Below are 23,382 nucleotides of genomic sequence, written 5' to 3' on the forward strand. Positions count from 1 at the left end.
ATCAGAGGTAACTAAGAGAAGGGAAATCTTACTAATATAGAAAACTGTTTATGTAATACTTTTGTGGTGGTTGTAGTTTCTGACATGTTTAAATGGCATTGATTAACGTTATGTTCAACACTTTCTACCACTTTTTATGTACTATGCTGTGAATAGGTGTAATGTAATATAATTTATGTTTTTCCTTATTTAATTAGTAATAAATGAGAAATATTATCACAGCAATACAAAAGAGACTAGAGAAGAAGATATTGGATTTATATCCCGCCCTCCACTCCGAAGAGTCTCAGAGCGGCTCACAATCTCTTTTACCTTCCTCCCCCACAACAGACACCCTGTGAGGTAGATGAAGATATTGGATTTATATATGAACATATGAAGCTGCCTTATACTGAATCAGACCCTCGGTCCATCAAAGTCAGTATTGTCTTCTCAGACTGGCAGCGGCTCTCCAGGGTCTCAAGCTGAGGTTTTTCACACCTATTTGCCTGGACCCTTTTTTGGAGATGCCAGGGATTGAACCTGGGACCTTCTGCTTCCCAAGCAGATGCTCTACCACTGAGCCACCGTCCTTCCGTACTTTATATCCTGCCCTCCACTCCGAAGAATCTCAGAGCGGCTCACAGTCTCCTTTCCCTTCCTCCTCCACAACAGACACCCTGTGAGGTAGATGAAGATATTGGATTTATATCCCGCCTTCCACTCTGAAGAGTCTCAGAGCGGCTCACAATCTCCTTTCCCTTCCTCCCCCACAACAGACACCCTGTGAGGTGGGTGGGGCTGGAGAGGGCTTTCACAGCAGCTGCCCTTTCAAGGACAACCTCTGCCAGAGCTATGGCTGACCCAAGACCATGCTAGCAGGTGCAAGTGGAGGAGTGGGAAATCAGACCCGGTTCTCCCAGATAAGAGTCCACACACTTAACCACTACACCAAACTGGCTCGGGAGCACCACAATAAAAACCTGCTATGGGGTGGGGGGAGGGCAATCACAAAATGGCTGCCATAAGGGTGGAAGTGGAAAGCACCATCAAGTTGCAGCCAACCTCTGGTGACCCTGTAGGGTTTTCAAGGCAAGAGGTAAACATGGCTGGCTTGCCGTTGCCTGCTTCTGTGTAGTGCCCCTGGACTTCCTTGGTGGTCTCCCATCCAACCAGGGTCAGCCTTGCTTAGTTTCTGAGATCTGACAAGATCAGGGCATCTGGCCTATCTAGATCAGGGTGCCATGTGGAAGGTCCAACATGTTGGGAGGTTCTAGGCCGAGTGTCCTTCTATGAAGGGGGCAGCTATTTCGGGATGCGAGCTCCTTGTAGACACAAAGTCAAGGCGCCTCATGTTCTTTTGAAGTACCTTCTGTTTCAGTGAGGTGGATGAAACCCAGGACTGGCCCTTTAAGTTGAGGGAGAGATGCTTTGTCAGAGAAACAAAGGAAAGTCTGGAATCTCCTGTGGTCACCCGATTGGGGATGAGTGTAGGGGTGGAGCATGAGGGTAGCCAAACTGTGGCTCGGGAGTCACATGTGGCTTTCACACATAGTGTGCGGCTCTTGAAGCCCCCACCACCCCATTTGCTGGCTTGGAGATGGCAATTCTCTCTTTAAATCCCTTCATAGAGAGCCAGTTTGGTGTAGTGGTTAAGTGTGCGGACTCTTATCTGGGGTTTGATTCCCCACTCCTCCACTTGCACCTGCTAGCATGACCTTGGGTCAGCCATAGCTCTGGTAGAGGTTGTCCTTGAAAGGGCAGCTGCTGTGAGAGCCCTCTCCAGCCCCACCCACCTCACAGGGTGTCTGTTGTTGGGGAGGAAGGTAAAGGAGATTGTGAGCCGCTCTGAGACTCTTCGGAGAGGAGGGCGGGATATAAATCCAATATCATCTTCTTCCCACCTGCCTTAAGGGTGTCTGTTGTGGGGGAGGAAGGGAAAGGAGATTGTGAGCTGCTCTGAGACTCTTCGGAGTGGAGGGCGGGATATAAATCCAATATCATCTTCTTCTTCTTCTTCTCCAGTGGCTTGGACGGGGTGGCCAAAGTTGCTTAATGTAAGAGCCACATTGAATAAACATCAGATGTTTGAGAGCCGCAAGACATGAACGTCAGATGTTTGAAAGCCTCAAGGAAGGAAGGAAGGATGGAAGCAGATGGTGGGAGGGAGAAAGAGATGGAAAGAAAGCAACTTTAATGTTAGATGCATTCTCCAAACCACTGGCTGTCTTGGCTTGGTGGAGTGATTGAAAGAGACTTAGTGATTTAGATGCCTTCTCCAAGCCGGCCAATGTGGGGGGTGGGGGCTTTGAGAGCCACACAATATGTGCGAAAGAGCCACATGTGGCTCCCGAGCCACAGTTTGGCCAATCCTGGGCTTGGAGAATGCATCTAAAATTAAAGTTGCTTTCTTTCCACCACTTGCTCCCCATCTATCTTCCTTCCTTCCTTCCTTCCTTCCTTCCTTCCTTCCGTCCTTCCTTCCTTCCTTCCTTCCTTCCTTCCTTCCTTCCTTCCTTCCTTCCTACTCTCAAACATCTGACGTTTATTCTATGTGGCTCTTACATTAAGCAAGTTTGGCCACCTCTGCTGTAGCGGAATGCTTCCAACTTCGGGGGGGCTCAGAGTTATGCTTGCTGGCTGATTTCTCATTTCCAGCTCCTGCAAGGAATTTTAGTGATGTCCATGAAGCCAACCACTACCGATGAGACACCAGTGACGGGCACAGTTAATAGACTGGGATTTTACTGCCAATCCCCTGAGCCTCCCATGGGTCAGTGATAGAAAATGTTATATGCAAAACAATCCCAGGTTCCAACTCTGGTGTCACCCAGATACGTTAAGGCTCTTCTATAGCGCCCGTCTTTTTCTTTCTGAGACCTTTGAGAGCTGGTCTAATGCCAGCCAGAGCAGGCAAAACAGAAGCAGACTGACCTGTGGTATCATCCTGAACAAGTTTGCATGGAAGTACAGCCCTGACTTCACTAGACTGGCCTAAGCAGAGCTGGGACTGCTTCGTGGAGAGATGATCAAGGAAGAAGAAGAAAATATTGGATTTATACCCTGCCCTGTACACTGAATCTCAGAGCGGCTCACAATCTCCTTTCCCTCCCTGCCCCCCTCACAAGAGACACCCTGTGAGGTAGGTGGGGCTGAGAGAGCTCTCCCAGAAGCTGCCCTTTCAAAGACAGCTCTGCGAGAACTCTGGCTGACCCAAGGCCATTCCAGCAGCTGCAAGTGGAGGAGTGGGGAATCAAACCTGGTTCTCCCAGGTCCACACACTTAACTGCTACACCAAACTGGCTCTCCAGGAAGTCCAGAGGCAGGCAATGGCAAACCACCTCAGTTAGTCTATTGCCTTGGCTTGGTTGGACCCGGCTGGCCTGATGTGGATCTTGGAATCTAAGCAGGGTCAGCCCTGGTTAGTACTTGGAGGGGAGTCCACCAAGGGAGTCCAGGGTCACTGTGCAGAGGCAAGCAATGGCATATCCCTCTGTTCATTTCTTGCCCTGAAAACCGTATGGCAGGGGTGGCCAACGGAAGCTCCTCAGATGGTTTTTTTTTGCCTACAACTCCCATCAGCCCCAGCCATTGGCCATGCTGGCTGGGGCTGATGGGAGTTGTAGGCAAAAAAAACATCTGGAGAGCTACCGTTGGCCACCCCTGGAATATGTTATCTGTAATGGGCTGAAAGCATACACAAAATGTAGTAGCAGTTTCTAGGTCCCCTGAGGGTTAATAATTTGTGATCACTTTATACACACACATTTTGAGCTCACAGGAGTGGAGCTCCTCTAAATTTTATTGTGCTCTTTCTTTCTTACCCCCCTCCCCTAAGAAATATTTGCTTCTGGGCTCCATTATTCAAACCCCCTGTGAGAATTTTGCTGAACTCTAAGATTTGACAAACTTTCTAATATTTCCCCCCACAAAAAAATAGGGACATAACCAAAACGTAGCAAGCAGACAGACGGAAATCTTCCTCAGGCCACTGTGGCCACACCGGAGCAAGTAATTTAAAAAGTATGATGGGAGTAAGGTTCTAATATGACAATTATAATTCAGTAGGCACTTAAGGTAGATGACAGGTCGATATCATTTAGTACACCTTCCGGTGATGTCAAGGGTGTGTGGCATGTGCAAATAAGTTGTGCTAATGAGCTCCGGCACCGCTTTTTCTACAAAATGACCTCTGCTTTTGCATAATCATTTAGATTAGAGGCAATTCTTAGCAAACCCCAGGCAACTGTATGAATGGTGGTTTATAGGCCTGGTTTTGGACCAGGAATAATTATGACAGCTGAAAAAAAAGCCACGGAAAACAGGAAAGAAGACAGGAGGAGTATGGTAAGAAGCAGTGGATTAGGAAGGGAGGGTAAGAAAAGTGTAATGGCTGAACAAAAAGCTAGCTTAGAGGGACAGAAACGCTTGAATGGGGCAGAAGGCGGATCCATGATTAAGGAACAAGAAGGATGGCTGGGAGGTAAAGTTGCCAACCGCCTGGAAGAAAAATGCTCTGTCTCTTTAAGAGAAGTTTCATGGGATGTTCTTTACCAGGTGTGTGTTAGTGAGCTTCAGAGGTTTATTGCCACATATCAAGCTTCTGTTAAAGGGACAGGACATTTTTTTCTCCGAGGCCTGCTACAAGGTCATTACTCCAAAACAGCTTTGCCATCCCTAGGACCTGAGGTGTGCACATACAAGAAGAAGTAGAAAATGCTGGCTGGTAGGAAGGAATAAGTGGAAACTGGATGCATTTACTTATTAAAGATCTGCACAGCTTCCCAAGTTCTGAGGCTGGTTCAACTCAACATCAGGGTCTAAACCCTTTCCTAATGAAGGCAGCCATTCATATCATAAGAAGAGCCCTGCTGGAACAGACCAGCGGTCCATCTAGTCCAAGCATCCTGTCTCACAGAGTGGCCAATCGGTCCCTCTGGATGGCCAACAACAGGGCATAGAGGCCAAGGCCTTCGTAAGAACATCAGAAGAGCTCTGCTGGATCAGACCAGTGGTCCATCTAGTCCAGCATCCTGTCTCACAGTGGCCAACCAGTTCCTCTGAGGGACCAACAACAGGGCACAGAGGCCAAGGCCTTCATAAGAACATCAGAAGAGCCCTGCTGAATCAGACCAGTGGTCCATCTAGTCCAGCATCCTGTCTCACAGTGGCCAACCAGTTCCTCTGAGGGACCAACAACAGGGCACAGAGGCCAAGGCCTTCATAAGAACATCAGAAGAGCCCTGCTGAATCAGACCAGTGGTCCATCTAGTCCAGCATCCCGTCTCACACAGTTGGACAACCAGTTCCTCTGGAAGACCAACAACAGGGCACAGAGGCCAAGGTCTTCATAAAAGCATCAGAAGAGACCTGCTGGATCTAGTCTAGCCTCCTGTCTCACACAGCAGCCAACCAGTTCCTCTGAGGGACCAGCAACAGGGCACAAAGGCCAAGGTCTTCATAGGAGCATCAGAAGTGCCCTGCTGGATCAGACCAGTGACCCATCTAGTCCAGCCTCCTGTCTCACACAGCAGCCAACCAGTTCTTCTGAGAAACCAACAACAGGGCACAGAGGCCGAGGTCTTCGTAAGAGCATCAGAAGAGCCCTGCTGGATCAGGCCAGTGGTCCATCTACTCCTGCATTCTACCTTAAACAGTGGCCAACCAGTTCCTCTGGAGGGCCAACAGCAGGGAAAAGAGGCCGAGGCCTTCATAAGAGTTTCAGAAGAGCCCTGCCAGATCAGACCAGATCAACCTCACACAGTGACCAACCAGTCCTTCTGCAGGGCCAACAACAGGTCAGAGAGACTGAGCCCTTCCCCTGATGTCGCCTCCTGGCACCAGCATTCACAGCTTGACTGCCTCTGAACATGGAGGTTCCCCTCAGCCACCACAGCTAGCAGCCGCTGGTACTACTTCTCCATCAATCTCTCTAACCCCCTTTTAAAGCTTTCTATGGCTGTGGCCATCACTACCTTCTCTTCCCTTCCCCTGTCCAGAACAGCAACCCCAGGAGACGCTGTCTGGCATTCCTAAGGGTCTTGATTCTCCGACAAGAGGAAGGAGTCGCCGGGATCCCTTTTGCATAGGCCCTGCCGATCCAGATAGGATTGCAAGCAGGAGAAAGAGGGATTATCTCTGCCATCGAAGGATGCAGATATGGAAAGAGAAGCCCTGTACAGATCTCATTCCCTTCTTGCATAGCAAGAGGCCTAGCCAGAGAGCAGCACCCATCTCTTATCTCCCCCCGCCATGCTCTGTTTCCCCCTCCCCGCGTGCATCTGTTTCCCTCCCCTTAGCCAGCTGTTCCCTCTGGTTCATCCAGCTGTGCATCTTAAAGAGACAGGCGCTGGATGCTCCCCAACTCACCTAATGGGCTTCTCTTCCACCACCCCTCCTTTTTTTTCTCCTCCGCGGTTGGTCTCTTTCCTCTTCCAAAGAAATAAAAGGGAAAATGCCGGAGAAGGGGAAGCCAGAGAAGGGGCGGGCTGGGGATGGGGGGGGAAAGAGGGGAAATAATCCCTTTTAAAACTGGAGGAGGACCATCTAGAGCGGCCAATGGGAAGGCCGAGGAGAAAGAGTCGGGGCTGCGGCGCGGCCAATGGGACGGAAGGGAAGGGGCGTGCGCAGGAGGGCAGCGAGGAGGGAAGGGGGAGAAAAGGAAGATTGTCCCGCTGCTCCTGGTTCGATTCCCAGCGCAACCTCTTTTCTGCAAAAGCATGTTCAGCGCTGGAAAGGTCACGGAGCAAGAATGAAAGCTACTGCTCTGTTTACATTTATTGCATTTACTGCAAACATTTGTTTGCTGGCAGACCCAAGGAACGCGCTGTCCAGAGGAGCGAAGACAAGGGATGGAGGGAACAGATGGGTGGAGAGTTAAAAAGGGAAAGCCTGAACTGCTTTTCGGACGGGGGCGCCTGAGACAAGAGTACGTTGCTGCTCGGTCCCAAACTACAATTCCCATGCTCCTCTGACGGGAGACCTGGCATTTAAGCCGGTGTAATCCCTAGAACATCTTTTCCTAACCCTGCCAAAAAGAAATTCTTTTTTTGCAGGGCAGATAATGGTGTTCTTGGGGCCAAGTGCAGAAAAGGATAACGTTGGAATGGGAGACTTTTTAGGTGCAGGCGACGGCGGAGACTAGAGCAGCAGTTGAAAACAGGGTTGCCAACTTCCAGGTGAAACATGGAAATATCCAAAAGCTGCCAGATTCGGATTGTAGGGTTGCCAGGTCCAATTCAAGAAATATCTGGAGACTTTGGGGGTGGAGCCAGGAGCACGGTTGTGACAAGCATCACTGAACTCCAAAGGGCCATCACATTTAAAGGAACTGCGCACCTTTTAAGTGCGTTCCCTCCTTTAGAAATAATGAAGGATAGGGACACCTTCTTTGGGGGCTCATAGAATTGGACCCCCTGGTCCAATCCTTTTGAAATTTGGAGGCTGTTTTGAGGAGAGGCACTGGATACTATGCTGTTAATTTGATGCATCTACCTCAAAAAACAGCCCCCTTTAGAGCCCCAGATACCCATGGATCAATTCTCCATTATATCCTAAGGGAATTGGTCTCCATAGGGAATAATGGAGTGCCCAGCAGACATTTCCCACCCCCTTGCTTTCTGATGACCCTGAAGCAGGGGGAGGGCCTCCAAACGGGTGGATCCTCTGTCCCCCACCTGGGGATTGACAACTTTACCAGGTTGGGAAATACCTGGAGACTGGGTGTGTGCAGAGCCTGAGGAGGGGAGGAACTTCAATAGAGTGTAATGCTATAGAGTCCACCTTCCAAAGCAGCCATTCTTTCCAGGTGAGTTGCTTGGAGACCAGTTGTGATAACAATCTCCAGCCACCATCTGGAAGTTGGCAACCCTACGATCTCCTAGAGTTACAGTGGATCTCCAGATGACAAGAGATGTTATCCTGGAGAAAATGGCTGTTTTGAAGGGTGGGCTCTATGATATTGTTAAAGAGTTACTGTTGGGAGTTCTAAGTTTGAGTCCAGTGGCATCTTTAAGACCAACAAAGTTTAATTCTAGGTATAAGCTTTCGTGTGCGTGTACACTTCTTCAGAGACATTGGAACAGACTTCCTCAAGCTTTACTTACAGGTAAGGGGGTAGTTGCTAAGAAGGACTAGCTGGGGATCAAGATGCCTAAAGTAACCAAGGGATCAGTACAGCCAAGTTGGTAAAACCCATAAATAACAGCAAATTAGCAGACGGATATAATAAAAGAGTTAACAACCAGGTGTGAGAACAGAGTGACTGAGCAGGTGTGAACTAGCAGATAAGAACCTGATATATCTCTTAAGCCCTGGGGGTTCCATTGTTCTGAGTGTTGCAACAATTTGTAATTTAGCAATCTCCCGTTCAAGTTTGTTTCTGAAATTCCTTTGCAATAACTGCAAACAGAATAGAATGGGAGACTGCTGAATTACAATTATAACAGAGATATTACAGTTACACCAATTACAACAGCGATAATGGGTTCCTATCCCCCATCTGTTAACTTTTACTGTCTGTATGCTAATTTATTGTCTGTACGCTATTATCTATATTATTAATTTATTGTTTGCATGCTAATTTGTTGCTGTTCACAGGTCTTACCAACTGCTTTAAACCAGTCTTAGCTATACGTACCATTCAATGACTTCTGCATCTTTTCTTTTAATTAGCCCTTCTGGGAACTAACACCCCCCCCTTCCCCCACATACACACCTGTATTTCTTTTCTGGTGCTCCAGAAGGTAGGACCAGAACCAATGGGTTGAAATTAAATCAGATTTTCTGGCTCAACATTAGGAAGAACTTCCTGTCAGTTAGAGTGGTTCCTCAGTGGAACAGGCTTCCTCGGAGGTTTTTAAACAGAGGCTAGATGGCCATCTGACAGCAATGCTGATCCTGTGAATTTAGGGGGAGGTCTTTGTGAATTTTCTGCATTGTGCAAGGGGTTGGACTAGATGTCCCCTCCAACTCTATGATTCTATATGTCAGGGGTGGCCAACGGTGGCTCTCCAGATGTTTTTTGCCTACAACTCCCATCAGCCCCAGCCAGCATAGCTGTGTATACACACACATAGCTGTGTATACACATACATATACATACATATATACATACATACATATACACACACACATATATATATATACACACACACTGTGGCTAATAGCCACTGATGGACCTCTGCTCCATATTTTTATCCAATCCCCTCTTAAAGCTGGCTATGCTTGTAGCCGCCACCACCTCCTGTGGCAGTGAATTCCACATGTTAATCACCCTTTGGGTGCAGAAGTACTTCCTTTTATCCATTTTAACCTGACTGCTCAGCAATTTCATTGAATGCCCACGAGTTCTTGTATTGTGAGAAAGGGAGAAAAGTACTTCTTTCTCTACTTTCTCCATCCCATGCATAATCTTATAAACCTCTATCATGTCACCCGCAGTCGACGTTTCTCCAATTTCTTGCCTTGAAAACATTTCTTGCCTTGAAAACCTACAGCAGGGGTGGCCAAATTTGCTTACTGTAATAGCCATATAGGATAAATTTCTGAGAGCTGAAAGACATGAACATCAGAAGTTTTAGAGGAAGGAAGGTGGGGAGGGAGATGTGGAAAGAAAGCAACTTTAACTTTAAATGCTTTCTTCAAGCCACCAGCTGGCTTGGAGAAGTGATTTAAAGAGACAAATGCCTTCTCCAAGCCAGCCAACGGGGCAATGGGGGCTTTGACACCCACACAATATAATATGTGTGAGTGAAAGAGCCACAGTTGCTTTTTTCCCTCCTTCCTTCCTTTCTTCCTGTCTTAAGACTTTCAAACATCTGACGTTTCTGTCTCTCAAACCTGTGACGTTTATTTTATTCCATGTAGCTCTTACTTTAAGCAAGTTTGGCCACCCCTGGCATAGTCCAAAGCGAGCGTTACTTTTAAATCCCTGTTATCAATCTATTTCACTGTCACCCGCTTTCCTCAGGGGCAAGCCCCACCAATTTCCTTCCAGAGAAGTAAGAATCAAGTTTGAGCCATTTACCCAAAAGTAAGCCTCTGATTTGGGAAATTCCTGGAGATTTGGGGGAGGAGCCTGGGGAAAGGAGGGACATCAGTGTGGTAAAATGCCATCAAGACTATCCTCCAAAGCAGCCCTTCTCTCCAGGGCAGTTGCTACCCAGGCGGGAGAATAGTCATAATTCCGGGAGATTTCCAGGCCCCACCGGGAGGTCAACAACTTTGGTGTGTGAGACTCACAGCCTAGTACAGGGGTGGCCAAGCTGTGCCTCTGGAGCCACATGTGGCTCTTTCACACATAGTGTGCGGCTCTTGAAGCCCCCACTGACCCTTTAGCTGGCTTGGAGAAGGCATTTCTCTCTTTAAATCATTTCTCCAAACCAAGCCAGTCAGCGGCTTGAAGAATGCATTTAAAGTTAAAGTTGCTTTCTTTCCACCTCTCCTTCCTTCGTTCCTTCCAGCTCTCAAACATCTAATGTTCATGTCCTGTGGCTCTCAAACATCTGACATTTATTTTATGTGGCTCTCACGCTAAGCAAGTTTGGCCACCCCTGGCCTAGTCAAAAGACCAAAGCGCGTCTTTTTGCAAGCTCTTTGTCTCTAGTTCAGCCTTTCCTACTTATTTGCGGCTCACCCGCGACCACATTGCTAGCCCCCCCTCCGTGGTTCCACAATCGCCTTAGCTTCGCCTCAGCCAATCATTCTGCCGGGATGCCCCGCGACGTCAGAGTGACGTCGCCTCCGACGGTAGCGTGGAAGATCCAAGTCCCCCCGACCTCAAGTTGGGGCGAGCTTATTGGCTGGGAGGCTTTATTTGGGCGGAGCTTAGAGAACGGCATATAAGGCTAGAAAGGAAGCTCAGTATTGTGTTGCAGGCGTATAAGGCTAGAAAGGAAGTTCAGTATTGTGTTGCAGGCGTCGTGGCCGGAAGGTAAGATGTGCGGGCGATAGTTGGTTGGAATCTGCTGTTTAGAGGGTAAAACGACAAACCTCGGATGGGGAGAGTGCACTCTGTGCATGCGCAGAGGCGGTGCTGCTAATTATTTCAGGGGCTTGCAAGAGACCTTCAGAGGGTAAAACGACAAACCTCAGATGGGGAGAGTGCACTCTGTGAATGCGCAGAGGCGGTGCTGCTAATTATTTCAGGGGCTTGCAAGAGACCTTCAGAGGGTAAAACGACAAACCTCGGATGGGGAGAGTGCACTCTGTGCATGCGCAGAGGCGGTGCTGCTAAGTATTTCAGGGGCTTGCAAGAGACGTTCGGAGGTGGTTGGTTGGCTGGCAGAGGCAGTGCAGCTGATTATTATTTTAGGGGTATGCAAGAGACGTTCAGAGGTGGCTGGCTGGAATTTGCTGTGCAGAGGGTAAAACAACAACAAGCTTCGGATGGTGGGGGAAGCGTGCACTGTGCATACGCAGAGGCGGTGCTGCTGATTATTTCAGGGGCTTGCAAGAGACGTTTAAAGGTGGTTAGAATCTGCTGTTCAAGGGTACAACAACAAACTTCAGAGGGTGGAGAGAGTGCACTGTGCAGGAGCAGAGGCGGTGCGGCTAATTATTATTTCAAGGGCTTGCAAGAGACGTTCAGAGGCAGTTTGCCCTTGCCTGTCTCTGCGTAGCAACCCTGCACTTCTTTGGCGGCCTCCCTTCCAAGTGCTAAACTAGGGCTGACTTTGCGTAGCTTCTGAGAATTTATGAAGTTGGGGTAGTCTGGATTATCCAGGTCAGGGTGTGGTTCTCTTTGGCGCTGCTGCATTTTGTTCTGTGGATAGGCTCGGTTTTTACGCCTCTTCAATAACACTACGAAAAGGTGTAAAGAAATAGAAATAAAAGATCCCCTTTTACTGCAGAGGTGCCCCATGAGCTGAGCCCTCTGTTGTTTTATCAGATATACCTAAACCTTTCTGCTCTTTGAGTTGAATGAAGAGGCGGGTGAGATTGGTGGCAGTGAAACGCTAAGGGAGGCAAGGGGGCAACATGGCTTCTCTTATGTTCTTAAAGCTGCCCGTGGACCTCCTGATGGCACCTGGGTTTTGGCCACTGTGTGGCAGAATATTGAGCTGGATAAGCCACTGGCCTTATCCAGCCTGGCTTCTCTTATGTCTGGGGCAGTGATGCTTTGTGTGCTTGGTGCTTGGGGGCAACAGTGGGAGGGCTTCTGGAGTCTGGCCCTGCTGGTAGACCTCCTGATGGCCCCTGGGTTTTGGCCACTGTGTGACACAGAGTGTTGGACTGGATGAGCCATTGACCTGATCCAACATGGGTTCTCTTATGTTCCTAGGGTATGGACTGAAGATGGGAGGGTTTGGGGTGGGGAAGGAAGGGACTTCAGCAGGGTATAACACCACAGAGACCACCTTCCAAAGCAGACATTTTCTCCAAGGGCACTGATCTCTATCCCTGGGAGACCTGTTGTGATTCCGGGAGATCTCTAGCCATCACCTGGAGGCTGGCCACCCTAAGCATAGCACACATCTCCTCAGACTACTACATAGAGGTGCCTTTTGGTGTAGTGGTTAAGCATGCGGACTCTTATCTGGGAGAACCGGGTTTGATTCCCCACTCCTCCACTTGCAGCTGCTGGAATGGCCTTGGGTCAGCCATAGCTCTCACAAGAGTTATGGGTTAGCCATAACTCTCACAATCTCCTTTCCCTCCCCCCCCCCCACAACACAACAGACACTCTGTGAGGTAGGGTGTCTGTTGGGGGGGGGGGAGGAGATCGTAGGCTGCTCTGAGACTGTCCTTGAACGTGCAGCTTCTGTCAGAGCTCTTTCAGCCCCACCTGCCTCACAAGGGTGTCTGTTGGAGGAGGAAGATAAAGAAGATTGTAAGCCGCTCTGAGACTTTGATTCAGAGAAAAGGGCGGGGTATAAATCTACGGTCTTCTTAACATTCAAGGGTCTTCGAAAATGATAAAATGTTACAATTACCAATGCTGTTCTTCTCTTTGTAGGTAGTCCATCACTCCTCTCTCTCGGAAAGCTGACTTTGTTCCTCTTCCTTGGCCACCATGGGTCTGGAAGCGAAACCTCTCTCCGTCTCCCATCCCTACTGGCCTCGGGACTTGAAGCTGCAGCACTACGTCCCCAATGACCGCCCCATGTGGCAGATCTTGACTTTCCTTTTCTCGGTGTCGGGGGCCCTCCTGATATTGACCTGGCTGGCAGTGGGACGGTGGAACCGGAAGGATGCCCCCTTTGGGACGTGGCGCTCCTTGGCTGTCTGCTGGTTCATGATCTGTGGGTTCATTCACGGTGTAATTGAGGGGTGGTTCAGCCTCTACTACACAGAGATCCCGGGAGATCAGTCCTTTCTCTCGCAGCTGTGTAAGTTGTCTTGGGATGTGTTGATGGAGGGCAGCGGGTATCTGGGCCCCCTCTCTGGCTGTGACCAGTTTATTTATGTATTTAGTTCAATTTATATCCCACCCTCCCCGCCGAGGCAGACTCAGGGCAGCTCACATGCTCGTGACTATACAGGAGTATAAAAGTAAGAAACCTGAAATGTTAATATGCAATTAAAGGGCCAAACTTTAAAAACAAACTGTAAAATAAATCATAAACCAACATACATGTATTTATTGTCGAAAGCTAAAACCATTTAAGGGCCCATCGTAAGCCTCTATTCTGTGTACAGTCATAAAACCACAATAGGAACACACTTAACTTGACCTGACGCGTTGTGACCTAGACTGGTCGTCTTCAGAGTTCAGAAAGGTAAGTACACATATTGGCTCGTAATACAGAATATAATAAAACTATAGAACAGTGACATAGAACAGCATGTTTAACAAGACTCTTGGAATTCCTGGCTTTCATATTAAAATTTATTTTAATTAGTCTCTGCCTTTTCCCTTATATCTTTGCAATGAAAGGCATTAGAGCAGGGGTGGCCAGACTGGCTCAGGAGCCACATGTGGCTCTTTCGCACATAGTGTGTGGCTCTCAAAGCCCCCACTGCACCATTGACTGGCAGCCTGGAGAATGCGTTGAAAGTTAAAGTTGCTTTCTTCTCACCCCTCCTCCCTCCCCCTCAAACTTCTGTTCATGTCTTGTGGCTCTCAGACATCTGATGTTTATTCTATATGGCTCTTGCATTAAGCAAGTTTGGCCACGGCTGCAGTAGAGACTTCTTTTTTAAAAAAGACTGCCAGAAGTTTGGAGAGTATGTTACACATACTGTTACAAAGTTGCATCGATGTAACAATATTTATTATTGATGTTTTAAAAATATAAATGTTCCTCTAGTGGCAGGGGGGTGAATTGACCATTGTGAACATAAAATGAAGCTATTTTGGTTCAGGCCAGTGTCCCATCTCGTCCAACACTCTGTGGCACACAGTGCCCAAAACTCGGGTGCCATTAGGAGGTCCACCAGTGGGGCCAGAACTCCAGAAGCCCTCCCACTGTTGCCCCCCCAAGCCCCAAGAATACAGAGCATCCCTGCCCCAGTGTGTTCCGTCTATACGTTGTGGCTAATAGCCACTGGTGACCCCTGCTCCATATGTTGATCCAGTCCCTTCTGCTGTGCATGCAGGATGAGAAAAATCCACATTCTCCTGACCCCCACAGCAGCTGTCCACGGTTTGCTGTGGTGTTTCCCAAAATTTCAGAGCAAAGCAGTTTACAAGGGATTGGGGGAACTCCGGGGGGTGCATGAATGTAGCACAGCACTGTGAGGAAGCAGGAAAAATAGCTGCTTTCCGACAGCACTGAATTCGGGGCAAACAACCTTTGTGAAAATGGCCTTAGAATGGGCACCTGCTGCCTGTCTGTGCTACAAAGGATATGCGTGGGCTTCTTCCTTGATGCCTTGGTCTGTTTTAGGCTGGTGGGGCTTTTTTTGAAGAAAAAAGCCCAGCAGGAACTCATTTGCCTATTAGGCCACACCCTGACGCCAAGCCAGTTGGAACTACGTTCCTGTGCATTTCCGTTCAAAAAAGCCCTGGTTTGTTTTGTCTTGGCTCCCTTCTGGTGTGTTTTCTTGTGAGTCACACTTGGTTCTGACAGAGGGGGATGAGGTGTAAGCAGGGCTTTTTTTGTAGCAGGAACTTCCTTTGCATATTAGGCCACACCCCCCTGATGTAGCCAATCTTCCTGGAGCTTACTGGGCTCTTAATACAGTGCCTACTTAAAGCTCCAGGATGATTGGCTACATCAGGGACACGTGGACAAATATGCAAAGGAGTTCCTGTTACAAACCCCGCCCCCCGGGGTGTAAGTGCATAAGAATTTGTAAAGCAAAGAAAAGTAGCTTCACTTTAAGTAATAGAACTGTTTTCAACCGGCTTTCCTCGCTGCGGAATTTTATGGAGGTGAACGGCTCTGTTTTGCGTTCTCAAACGAATGCTGTTCTTAACGCAGAAATGGCATTCGTGAAATTTGGATGCTGATTATATTTTCTGTAGGAGACACACATAGGGGCCTTAGCAAGCCTATGCTTACTGTAACCTGTTAACATTCTCTCTCCTCTTCCAATGCTACAGGGAAGGAATACGCTAAAGGAGACAGCAGATACGTCATGTAAGTATCGCCTTGGGAGTTGTGTGGGCGAAATGATTGCTGAAGATGATTCCTGCAGCGTGATGCAAATTAAGGAAATGATCAAGGAGGAGGTGTGGCTCAGTGGAACAGCTTCTGCTTGTCATGCAGAAGATCTCGAGATTTAGGTCAGGGGTGTCAAACTCATTTGTTATGAGGGCCAGATTTCCACCTGGCCAGGCCATGTGTGTCATAAAATGTACTGCAGGTCAGGGAGATACAAACTTTATAAAAAAACACAGACAAACACGCACACAGCCTAATCCTCAACCTCACTGCTTGTTGAGCCTAAGCCAACAGAAGGAAGACAAGCTTGGCTCAGTAGTTCTGCTGTGCGATTGAGAGAGCCTGGCAAAGCTAGCTTTCCTTCTCCCACTTCCTCACCAAGGGAGGAGCATTGCTCTGTAGTTCCTGTATGATTGAGCAAGCCTGGCAAAGCAAGCTGTGATGCAGAAGGAAGCAAGAGGGAGAAAGAAGCAGACAACAGGGAGTTGCTTGGGGGCCTAATAGGAGTCCTTCGGGGGCCTGATTTGGCCCCCGGGCCGCATGTTTGGCACCTTTGATTTAGGTGATGTGAAAGACCTTGACCTGAAACTTTGGAGAGCTGCTACAAAAGAGTTTCCAGCTCAACATTAGGAAGAGCTTCCTGACATTTAGAGCAATTCCTCAGTGGAGCAGGCTTCCTCGGGAGGTGGTGGGCACTCCTTCCTCGGAGGTTTTTGAACAGGGGCTAGATGGCCATCTGACAGCAATGAAGATCCTGTGAATTCAGGGGGAGGAGCTATTTGTGAGTTTCCTACATTGTGCAGGGGGTTGGACTAGATTACCCTGGAGGTCCCTTCCAACTCTATGATTCTACAGGTCTGAGTAGACAATACTGGCCTTGATGGACCCATGATTGATTCCGTATAAGGCAGCTTTGTGTGTTCAAGACAACCCAGGGGGAGGGGCCATAGCTCAGTGGAAGGGCTTCTGCTTTGCAGGCAGAAAGGTCCCAAGTTCAATCCCTGACATCCCCAGTTAAAGGAGCAGGCAACAGATGATATGAAGGTTGTCAGCCTGAGACCCAGGGGAGTGGTGGGAGGGCTGCTGCAGCTAATCAGAGTACAAGGTATTGGTATAAGGTAGCTTCATGCATATTCCTGCAAATATCCAGCGTCAAAGATTGAGCAAGAAAAGAGCTAAAATTATAATTGCAACTCACCTAGACTCCTTCCTCTTCAATTCTTTGGCTGATCCTCTGTTTCAAAAAGTTGGGTCTCTAATCAACAAATACTTATTTAAAAGAAACACTTATTTTTTTTTTTTTGAAAAAGCATTGATGCAATAAAAATTAAGTTTAAAGGGCGTATCTTATCAGTTCAGTGTGATCCTTGCCCTCCTGATAACTTTCAGATAGCGCCTGAAGTGCGGGGCTATGCCTCCTTCTCCTCTCTGTCCCCCCTAGAAGGCCTAGGGAAATGGGAGGGAAAAGGCTACCCTAGTTGTATCCAGATGGGAACCCTGTGCAACCCCAGACAGCTGATCTCCAGTTCCAATCCTTCAGATGGGTAGTGTTGGGGGGGGGGCAGACAGAAGGGACTCTCAGTGCTACCAAAAGCCATCCCGTGTGCCACAGGTTGTTGACCTCTCTCCTGCAGCAAGGTGTAGTGGTGAAAGAGCAGCAGACTCTAATCTGGACCCCCAAGTTTGACTCCATACTCCTCCACGTGAAGCTGCTGGGTGACCTTGGGCCAGTCACAGTTTCTCTCAGAACTCTCTTAGCCTCACCAGCTTCTCAAGGCGCCTGTAGTGGGGAAAGGAAGGGAGAGCAATTGCAAGCCACTTTGAGATTCCTTAGGGTAAAGAAGAGTGGGGTATAAAACCTATCCTCCTCCTCCTCCTCCACATGAAGCCTGTTGGATGACCTTGGGTCTCTCTGAACTCTCTCAGCCCCATCTGCCTCCCAAGGGGACAGTTGTGAGGAGAGGAAGGGAAAGGTGACTGAAAGACCTTCTCCACATGAAGCCTGTTGGATGACTTTGGGTCTCTCTGAACTCTCTCAGCCCCATCTGCCTCACAAGGGGACAGTTGTGAGGAGGGGAAGGGAAAGGTGACTGAAAGACTCTTTAGGGTAGAGAAAAGCAGGGTGTAAAAGCCTTCTCTTCTAATCCTAGGTCATCCCAGCAAATAGCCTCAACCTTGTTTTCTTGTTTAATGAGAAGATATTCCCCCTCATGGTGTATGTGGTGGTCTGCTTGCCCCTTCTGGCTAGATATAGCAAAAACACAAAACAACCTGAGTAACACAAATACTCAATATAATATCCTTATCTCAAAGACACAGTAACATTCAAAATTTTAAAGACACAATTACATACAAAACCCTTCCAATAGCAAAGCCTCTCTAGAGTCCTCTATCGTTATGCACAGGGCGTAGTCCTCAAAGTAGCCACCTTGCGACGCGAATCCAGGGAAAATGGCCACCGACGTAGGAAATCAGTTATTAAATTTGCTATTGGAAGGGTTTTATATGTAATTGTGTCTTTAAAATTTAAAAATCTGCATGTTACTGTGTCTTTAAGATAATGAGATTATATTGAGTACTTGTGATGCTCAGGTTGTTTGTGTTTTTGCTCCTTCTGGCTGGCAGATTCCATGGGAGAAAAGGGGCTGGCCTGTCTTCCTCCTTTCAGGATAAACCATTTTTAGGAGGAGAAATGGCGTAGGACCTTCTGTTTTGGAATTCAAAGCATAGACGTTCGAAGACTCTTACGATTCTACTACCATGAATGAAGGACGGGGTGTAGCCCGGTTCCATGGGGGTTAAAAAGACGCCCTAGGGACCCACTCTGACTTTAGATTTCTGCCTTCCCTCTGCAGAGCGGACAACTTCACTGTGTGCATGGAGACCATCACGGCCTTATTCTGGGGGCCCCTGAGCCTCTGGACGGTGCTCGCCTTCCTTTGGCGGCAGCCCCATCGATTTCTGCTGCAGCTGACAGTATCGCTGGGTAGGTACACCAGGCAATCACAGGGATGAATCCACAGCTCTGCTGTCAGATTATAAGAAGGAGGTTGGATTTATGCCTCACCCTTCTCTCTGAATCTCAGAATAGCTCACAATCTCCTTTCTCCCCCCCCCCCCCCCTCTCCCACAACAGACACCCTGTGAACAGGCTCAGGGCGGGTATTTGATGAAATGAAAATAAAATGTGCCCATTGCAAGGACAAAATAGAGGGTGCGCTGGGGGAAGACACAGCGCTCTGTCTTGCTCTAGCTCTTTCTGACAGAAGTACCCTGTCAGTGTAGTAAAACTGTGGGGCTGTGTGACGCTGTAACTGATTTAAAACAGTGTTGTACCAAGAACACATGGGTGCAAACCACTTGAGGAGAAAGGGGAGGGGAGAAGTAGTAGGATTTACCTCATGTTCCTGTTTTACCTCCCCAGGCTTCCTCTGTAATAGCAGCATGTAATCCAGTGCTGTTTTCTGATTAATGTTTCCACATGGACCACTTGCACCTCATGCCATTGTCTAAAATAGGCCTTATCACTGCTACTGGAAGGAATGACAGGGTGTTGAGAAAGCACCTGTCCGTCACAGGGGCAAGCAGGGAGTGTGCAGTTGAAAAACACATACAGTTGTCTTGCGTATATTCAGAAGACCTTTCAACGATGGTTGAAAATCATCATCCACGCTGTCATTTTACACCCAGTGTGTCCATATGCGTCCATGCATCCTCGCCAGATTGTTCATTTGGCTTTGTGGTGTAGTTGTTAATTGGCCAGCTGTGGTGTAGCTGTTAAAGAGCCATGTATTCCAATCTGAAGAACCAGGTTTGATTCCTTGCTGCTTGACTGGGTGAGCTTGGGCCAGCCACCGTTCTCTCAGAGCCAGTTTGGTGTAGTGGTTAAGTGTGCGAACTCTTATCTGGGAGAACCGGGTTTGATTCTCCACTCCTCCACTTGCAGCTGCTGGAATGGCCTTGGGTCAGCCATAGCTCTGGCAGAGCTATCCTTGAAAGGGCAACTTCTGGGAGAGCTCTCTCAGCCCCACCTACCTCACAGGGTTTGATTCCCCACTCCCCCACTTGCAGCTGCTGGGATGGCCTTGGGTCAGCCATAGCTCTCACAGAGCTGTCCTTGAAAGGGCAACTTCTGGGAGAGCTCTCTCAGCCCCACCTACCTCACAGGGTTTGATTCCCAACTCCCCCACTTGGCAGCTGCTGGGATGGCCTTGGGTCAGCCATAGCTCTCACAGAGCTGTCCTTGAAAGGGTAACTCCTGGGAGAGCTCTTTCAGCCCCACCTACCTCACAGGGTTTGATTCCCCACTCCCCCACTTGCAGCTGCTGGGATGGCCTTGGGTCAGCCATAGCTCTCACAGAGCTGTCCTTGAAAGGGCAGCTTCTGGGAGATGTCTCTCAGCCTCACCCACCTCACAGGTGTGGAGGGAGAAGATATATTATTTGTTTACATTCCGCCCATTCCCCCGTTTGGGGACTCTGAGCGGAGTACAGCAAACAGAAATAAAATCATAATAAAACCAATTACAACATTCAGTAAAGTGCAACAAGATGATTCAGCAAGATGACATGACAGCAGGGTGGTATAGCCCCCAAAAATGGTACCACTACACAGCACCACATACAGTAGGGCAGTAGAGGGGAGGCCAACCAGTCTAATCGATAGATGTCCGTCGCCTCATCCAAAAACCTGGCAGAACAGCTCTGTTTTACAGACCCTAAGAAAGGCCAGCAAGCCAGGTAGGACCCGGATCTCCATAGGGAGCTTATATAGGAGATTGTAAGCCACTCTTGCCCTGTTCAGACGCGCACTATAATCAGAAGTCGCTGCTGTTTACTTCCGGATTTAAAGTGGCTGATCAGACAGAAACATCTGCCTCCCAGTATTAACTCGTGGTAGCCCCCCCCCCCCCCAATCCTTCTCAGAACCGGATTATTTTGTTACCTGCTCCTTTGCGGTGTTTTTTGAGTTCTCCGGTTTCACCTCGGTGTTTTCTCCGTCTGGATCTTTCTGCTGCGATATTAACCAACTTCCGGATGTCTGAAGGCTGTCCCAGAGCAAAAGGAGCCTCAAGACATCCGGTTTATGGTTGCTATTTTTTTAACTACTTAGCAATATGCGCATAACCACACAATGTTTTAACCTATGCGCATGTGCGCATACGTGCATAATGCACACATGTGCATAATAGTGGAGAAAAAAAACTGCATGGTGCCGTCATGTGGACGGCAGAAGACGGTTTCACCGTGGAGTGATTTGAATTGCAGTATGGCAGTCTGATAATATCTGGAACAAAGATATTTGGAACAGAACCTGGTCAGTTTAACACGGACTCAACACACTGTGTGAACAGGGCCTCTTGAGTTTCTGATTCAGAGAGAAGGGCGGGGTATAAATCTGCAGTCTTTCCTTCTCCTCCTCCTCCCAGTCCCGCCTACCTCACAGGTTGTAGTGAGGATAAAAAGGAGGAAAGGGGAACGATGTAAGCTGCTTCGGGTCCCCACTGTGAAGAAAGGAGGGCTACGAATAAAGTAAAGATTGTAATCACTCTTTTTGCCTCCCTGCCTTTAAACCCCAGGTCAGCTATATGGAGACGTGCTTTACTTCTACACAGAGTATCGTGATGGTTTCACCGGACACCCCATCTACTTCTGGTTCTACTTTGTCTTCATGAACGGCTTGTGGATTGTTATCCCTGCCCTCCTCATCCTGGATGCCTGGAAGCACCTCAGTGCCAGCCAGAGGGCGATGGATGCCAGCAAGCTGAAAAGTCACTAATAGACCTGCCCGAGAGGGCCAGAGTGGCCATTGGGACAGCATCATAACTCTTGGAGATTTTGTTGACCCCTCTCTGTTCCATTGGCTGAGGGGGGTGGGGATCATCCTCCATCTTCTTTCATTGGTCCAGTCTGCATTTTAGCTTGAGAGAGTGCAGGCAACGAGAACCAAAACATGGCTCTGGCAGCACTCACTGCTTTTTCCCACCATGGACTTTGGTAGCTTTTTTAAAAAATACAGATGTGTATAGAGTTACGCTGTGAGCAACAGAGAATCCTTGTCCTGCTTCCCTAGAGTATGCCCTGTGCTAAAATTGTGCCCAACCAGAGCACTGTCACCCGTTGGAGAACACAGAAGCACTTTTCAGTTGAATGGCATTTTGCCTGAACTTCCTTGGGGGATCCTTCCTGGATCAAAAAGGCGGCGTGGAAAATCAAACCAGGGCTGTAGAGGCACTGTCTGGAGTTTGAATCTCCCTTCTGGCTGCAGAACTCTGAACTGTTCCACAGTTTGGCTCAGGGTCCTGTTAGTGCCTCTTTCTGCGCTGGGCCTTTCTGTCTTTCTCCTGGATTTGGACCAGTGTGATTTGAAGCTGGGAGAGAGACGCAGAGGTGCGCTGAGAGAGCTGTGTTTGTCTCTCCCAACGGTAACAAGAACTCGGAGGCCCTTTTTGGGTTAAATTCAAGGCAGATGGTCACCCGGAGGCCCTTTTGGGGTTAAATTCAAGGCAGATGGTCAATGAAGCCTATCAGCTGGTTATAGGGCTGTCAAGTCCTTCCCAGCCTCTGGCAGGGGACTTGTTTTGTGTGCACTTTGCGATGATGTCACCCACGAGTGACATCATCATGCCAGTGACGTTGCACACTGGCTGCTCTAGGCGTTTCCAGGAAAACCCTATGGTTTTCCCAGATGCTCTAGCATTTTGGGAGGGAAAAACTCTCTGGTATCTATTGTACCATAGAGTTTTTCCTCCCAAATTGCTAAGAGCGTCTGGGAAAAACATAGTTTTCTTGGAAATACCTAGAGCAGCCGGCACACATTGCGATGACATCACTCATGGGTGGTGCTATTGCGCTGCCAACATCAGGGGAGGTTCCGCCTGCTGGCAGTGTGGGCTGGTGGGTTGGGAACCTGGGAGGGAGAACCCCCACGCAGACTCGGGGCTTGGCAGCTCTAGCTGATTATAAGAGTTCCCAGCATTGTGCCCATGGGCACCATGGCACCCACAGACACCTTTCCTGGTGTCTGCCAAGTGCTTTTTAGAAAAAGGGCGGGGCTAGATGCAGCTGTCTTGAGATTTCCTTTCCTATTGGATGCCTAGCATCAGGCAACAGCTGGAAGCAGAGCGGCCAGTTCTGTAGCTCCGATGAAGGGATTGAATACGAAGCGATCGCAGGCCGTTCAGCTGAACAGCTGGCTGCCCTTTTCCTTGCTGGGGAAAATGTACACATCGCTGAAAGACGGCGGCTACTTTTGAATGAAGCCAGTAAAATCAGTTCTTGGGACTGGTTTGTCACAATGAGTGTATTACTGAAAGGTCTGTTGACCCCATAATAAAGACTACGTAAGGATTTTCACTGAGTAGTGCATGCAAGGAAATATTTTTTAAATATTACGTTCGTTTAAAAAGGTGTTCTGATAAAAGGGGGCTTCTGTCTTAAATGGTGAAGAGTTGCTATTAGTAGAACAAAATAGGAGTCAAGTTGCAGCTTTAAGACCAACATAGTTTTATTCAGAACGTAAGCTTTTGTGTGCTCCAAGCACACTTCATCAGACAAGGAATCCGGTACACTGAACAGAGCCACACATACCTGGTAGGCAGTGGCTCAGAATGCAAAAATGGTACAAATTTAAGATCCAGTGACAGAATAGTAAAATTAACAAATTGAGCAAACCTTTGATCTGAGTAGCATGAGCATGCAAAAGCAATAAAACAGTAATATGTCCAAATGTGGGAATGTCTGTTCCTGGGCCAAAAGGAAGGCATTGTATCAGAAGTTTTCCCATCCAACTAATTTACCTTTTAACATGTAACATAAATATAGTTTGCCATTAAAAGAAAAATACATTAAAA

General features: G+C 48.3%; 1 protein-coding gene across 1 annotated transcript; it reads left to right on the forward strand.

Moving 5' to 3' along the window:
- The first annotated feature begins 10,765 nt into the window (after positions 1-10,765).
- EBP (EBP cholestenol delta-isomerase) lies at positions 10,766-22,889 on the forward strand. Its single transcript, XM_060252746.1, has 5 exons — positions 10,766-10,912; positions 12,938-13,310; positions 15,470-15,506; positions 18,386-18,516; positions 21,109-22,889. The coding sequence occupies exons 2-5, from the start codon at positions 12,995-12,997 to the stop codon at positions 21,306-21,308; spliced, it is 684 nt and encodes a 227-aa protein (XP_060108729.1). The 5' UTR covers positions 10,766-10,912; positions 12,938-12,994; the 3' UTR covers positions 21,309-22,889.
- Positions 22,890-23,382: the final 493 nt, after the last annotated feature.

The sequence above is a fragment of the Heteronotia binoei genome, chromosome 13 (genome assembly GCF_032191835.1).
Source record: "Heteronotia binoei isolate CCM8104 ecotype False Entrance Well chromosome 13, APGP_CSIRO_Hbin_v1, whole genome shotgun sequence".
NCBI classification, from domain to species: Eukaryota; Metazoa; Chordata; class Lepidosauria; order Squamata; family Gekkonidae; genus Heteronotia; species Heteronotia binoei.

Bases quoted from the DNA above. Each gene is read 5' to 3' on its own strand.
- EBP (XM_060252746.1), top strand. From the start codon at position 12,995: ATGGGTCTGGAAGCGAAACCTCTCTCCGTCTCCCATCCCTACTGGCCT. The intron at 13,311-15,469 runs GTAAGTTGTCTT...CCAATGCTACAG, and splicing joins GTCCTTTCTCTCGCAGCTGT to GGAAGGAATACGCTAAAGGA. The intron at 18,517-21,108 runs GTAGGTACACCA...TTTAAACCCCAG, and splicing joins GCAGCTGACAGTATCGCTGG to GTCAGCTATATGGAGACGTG.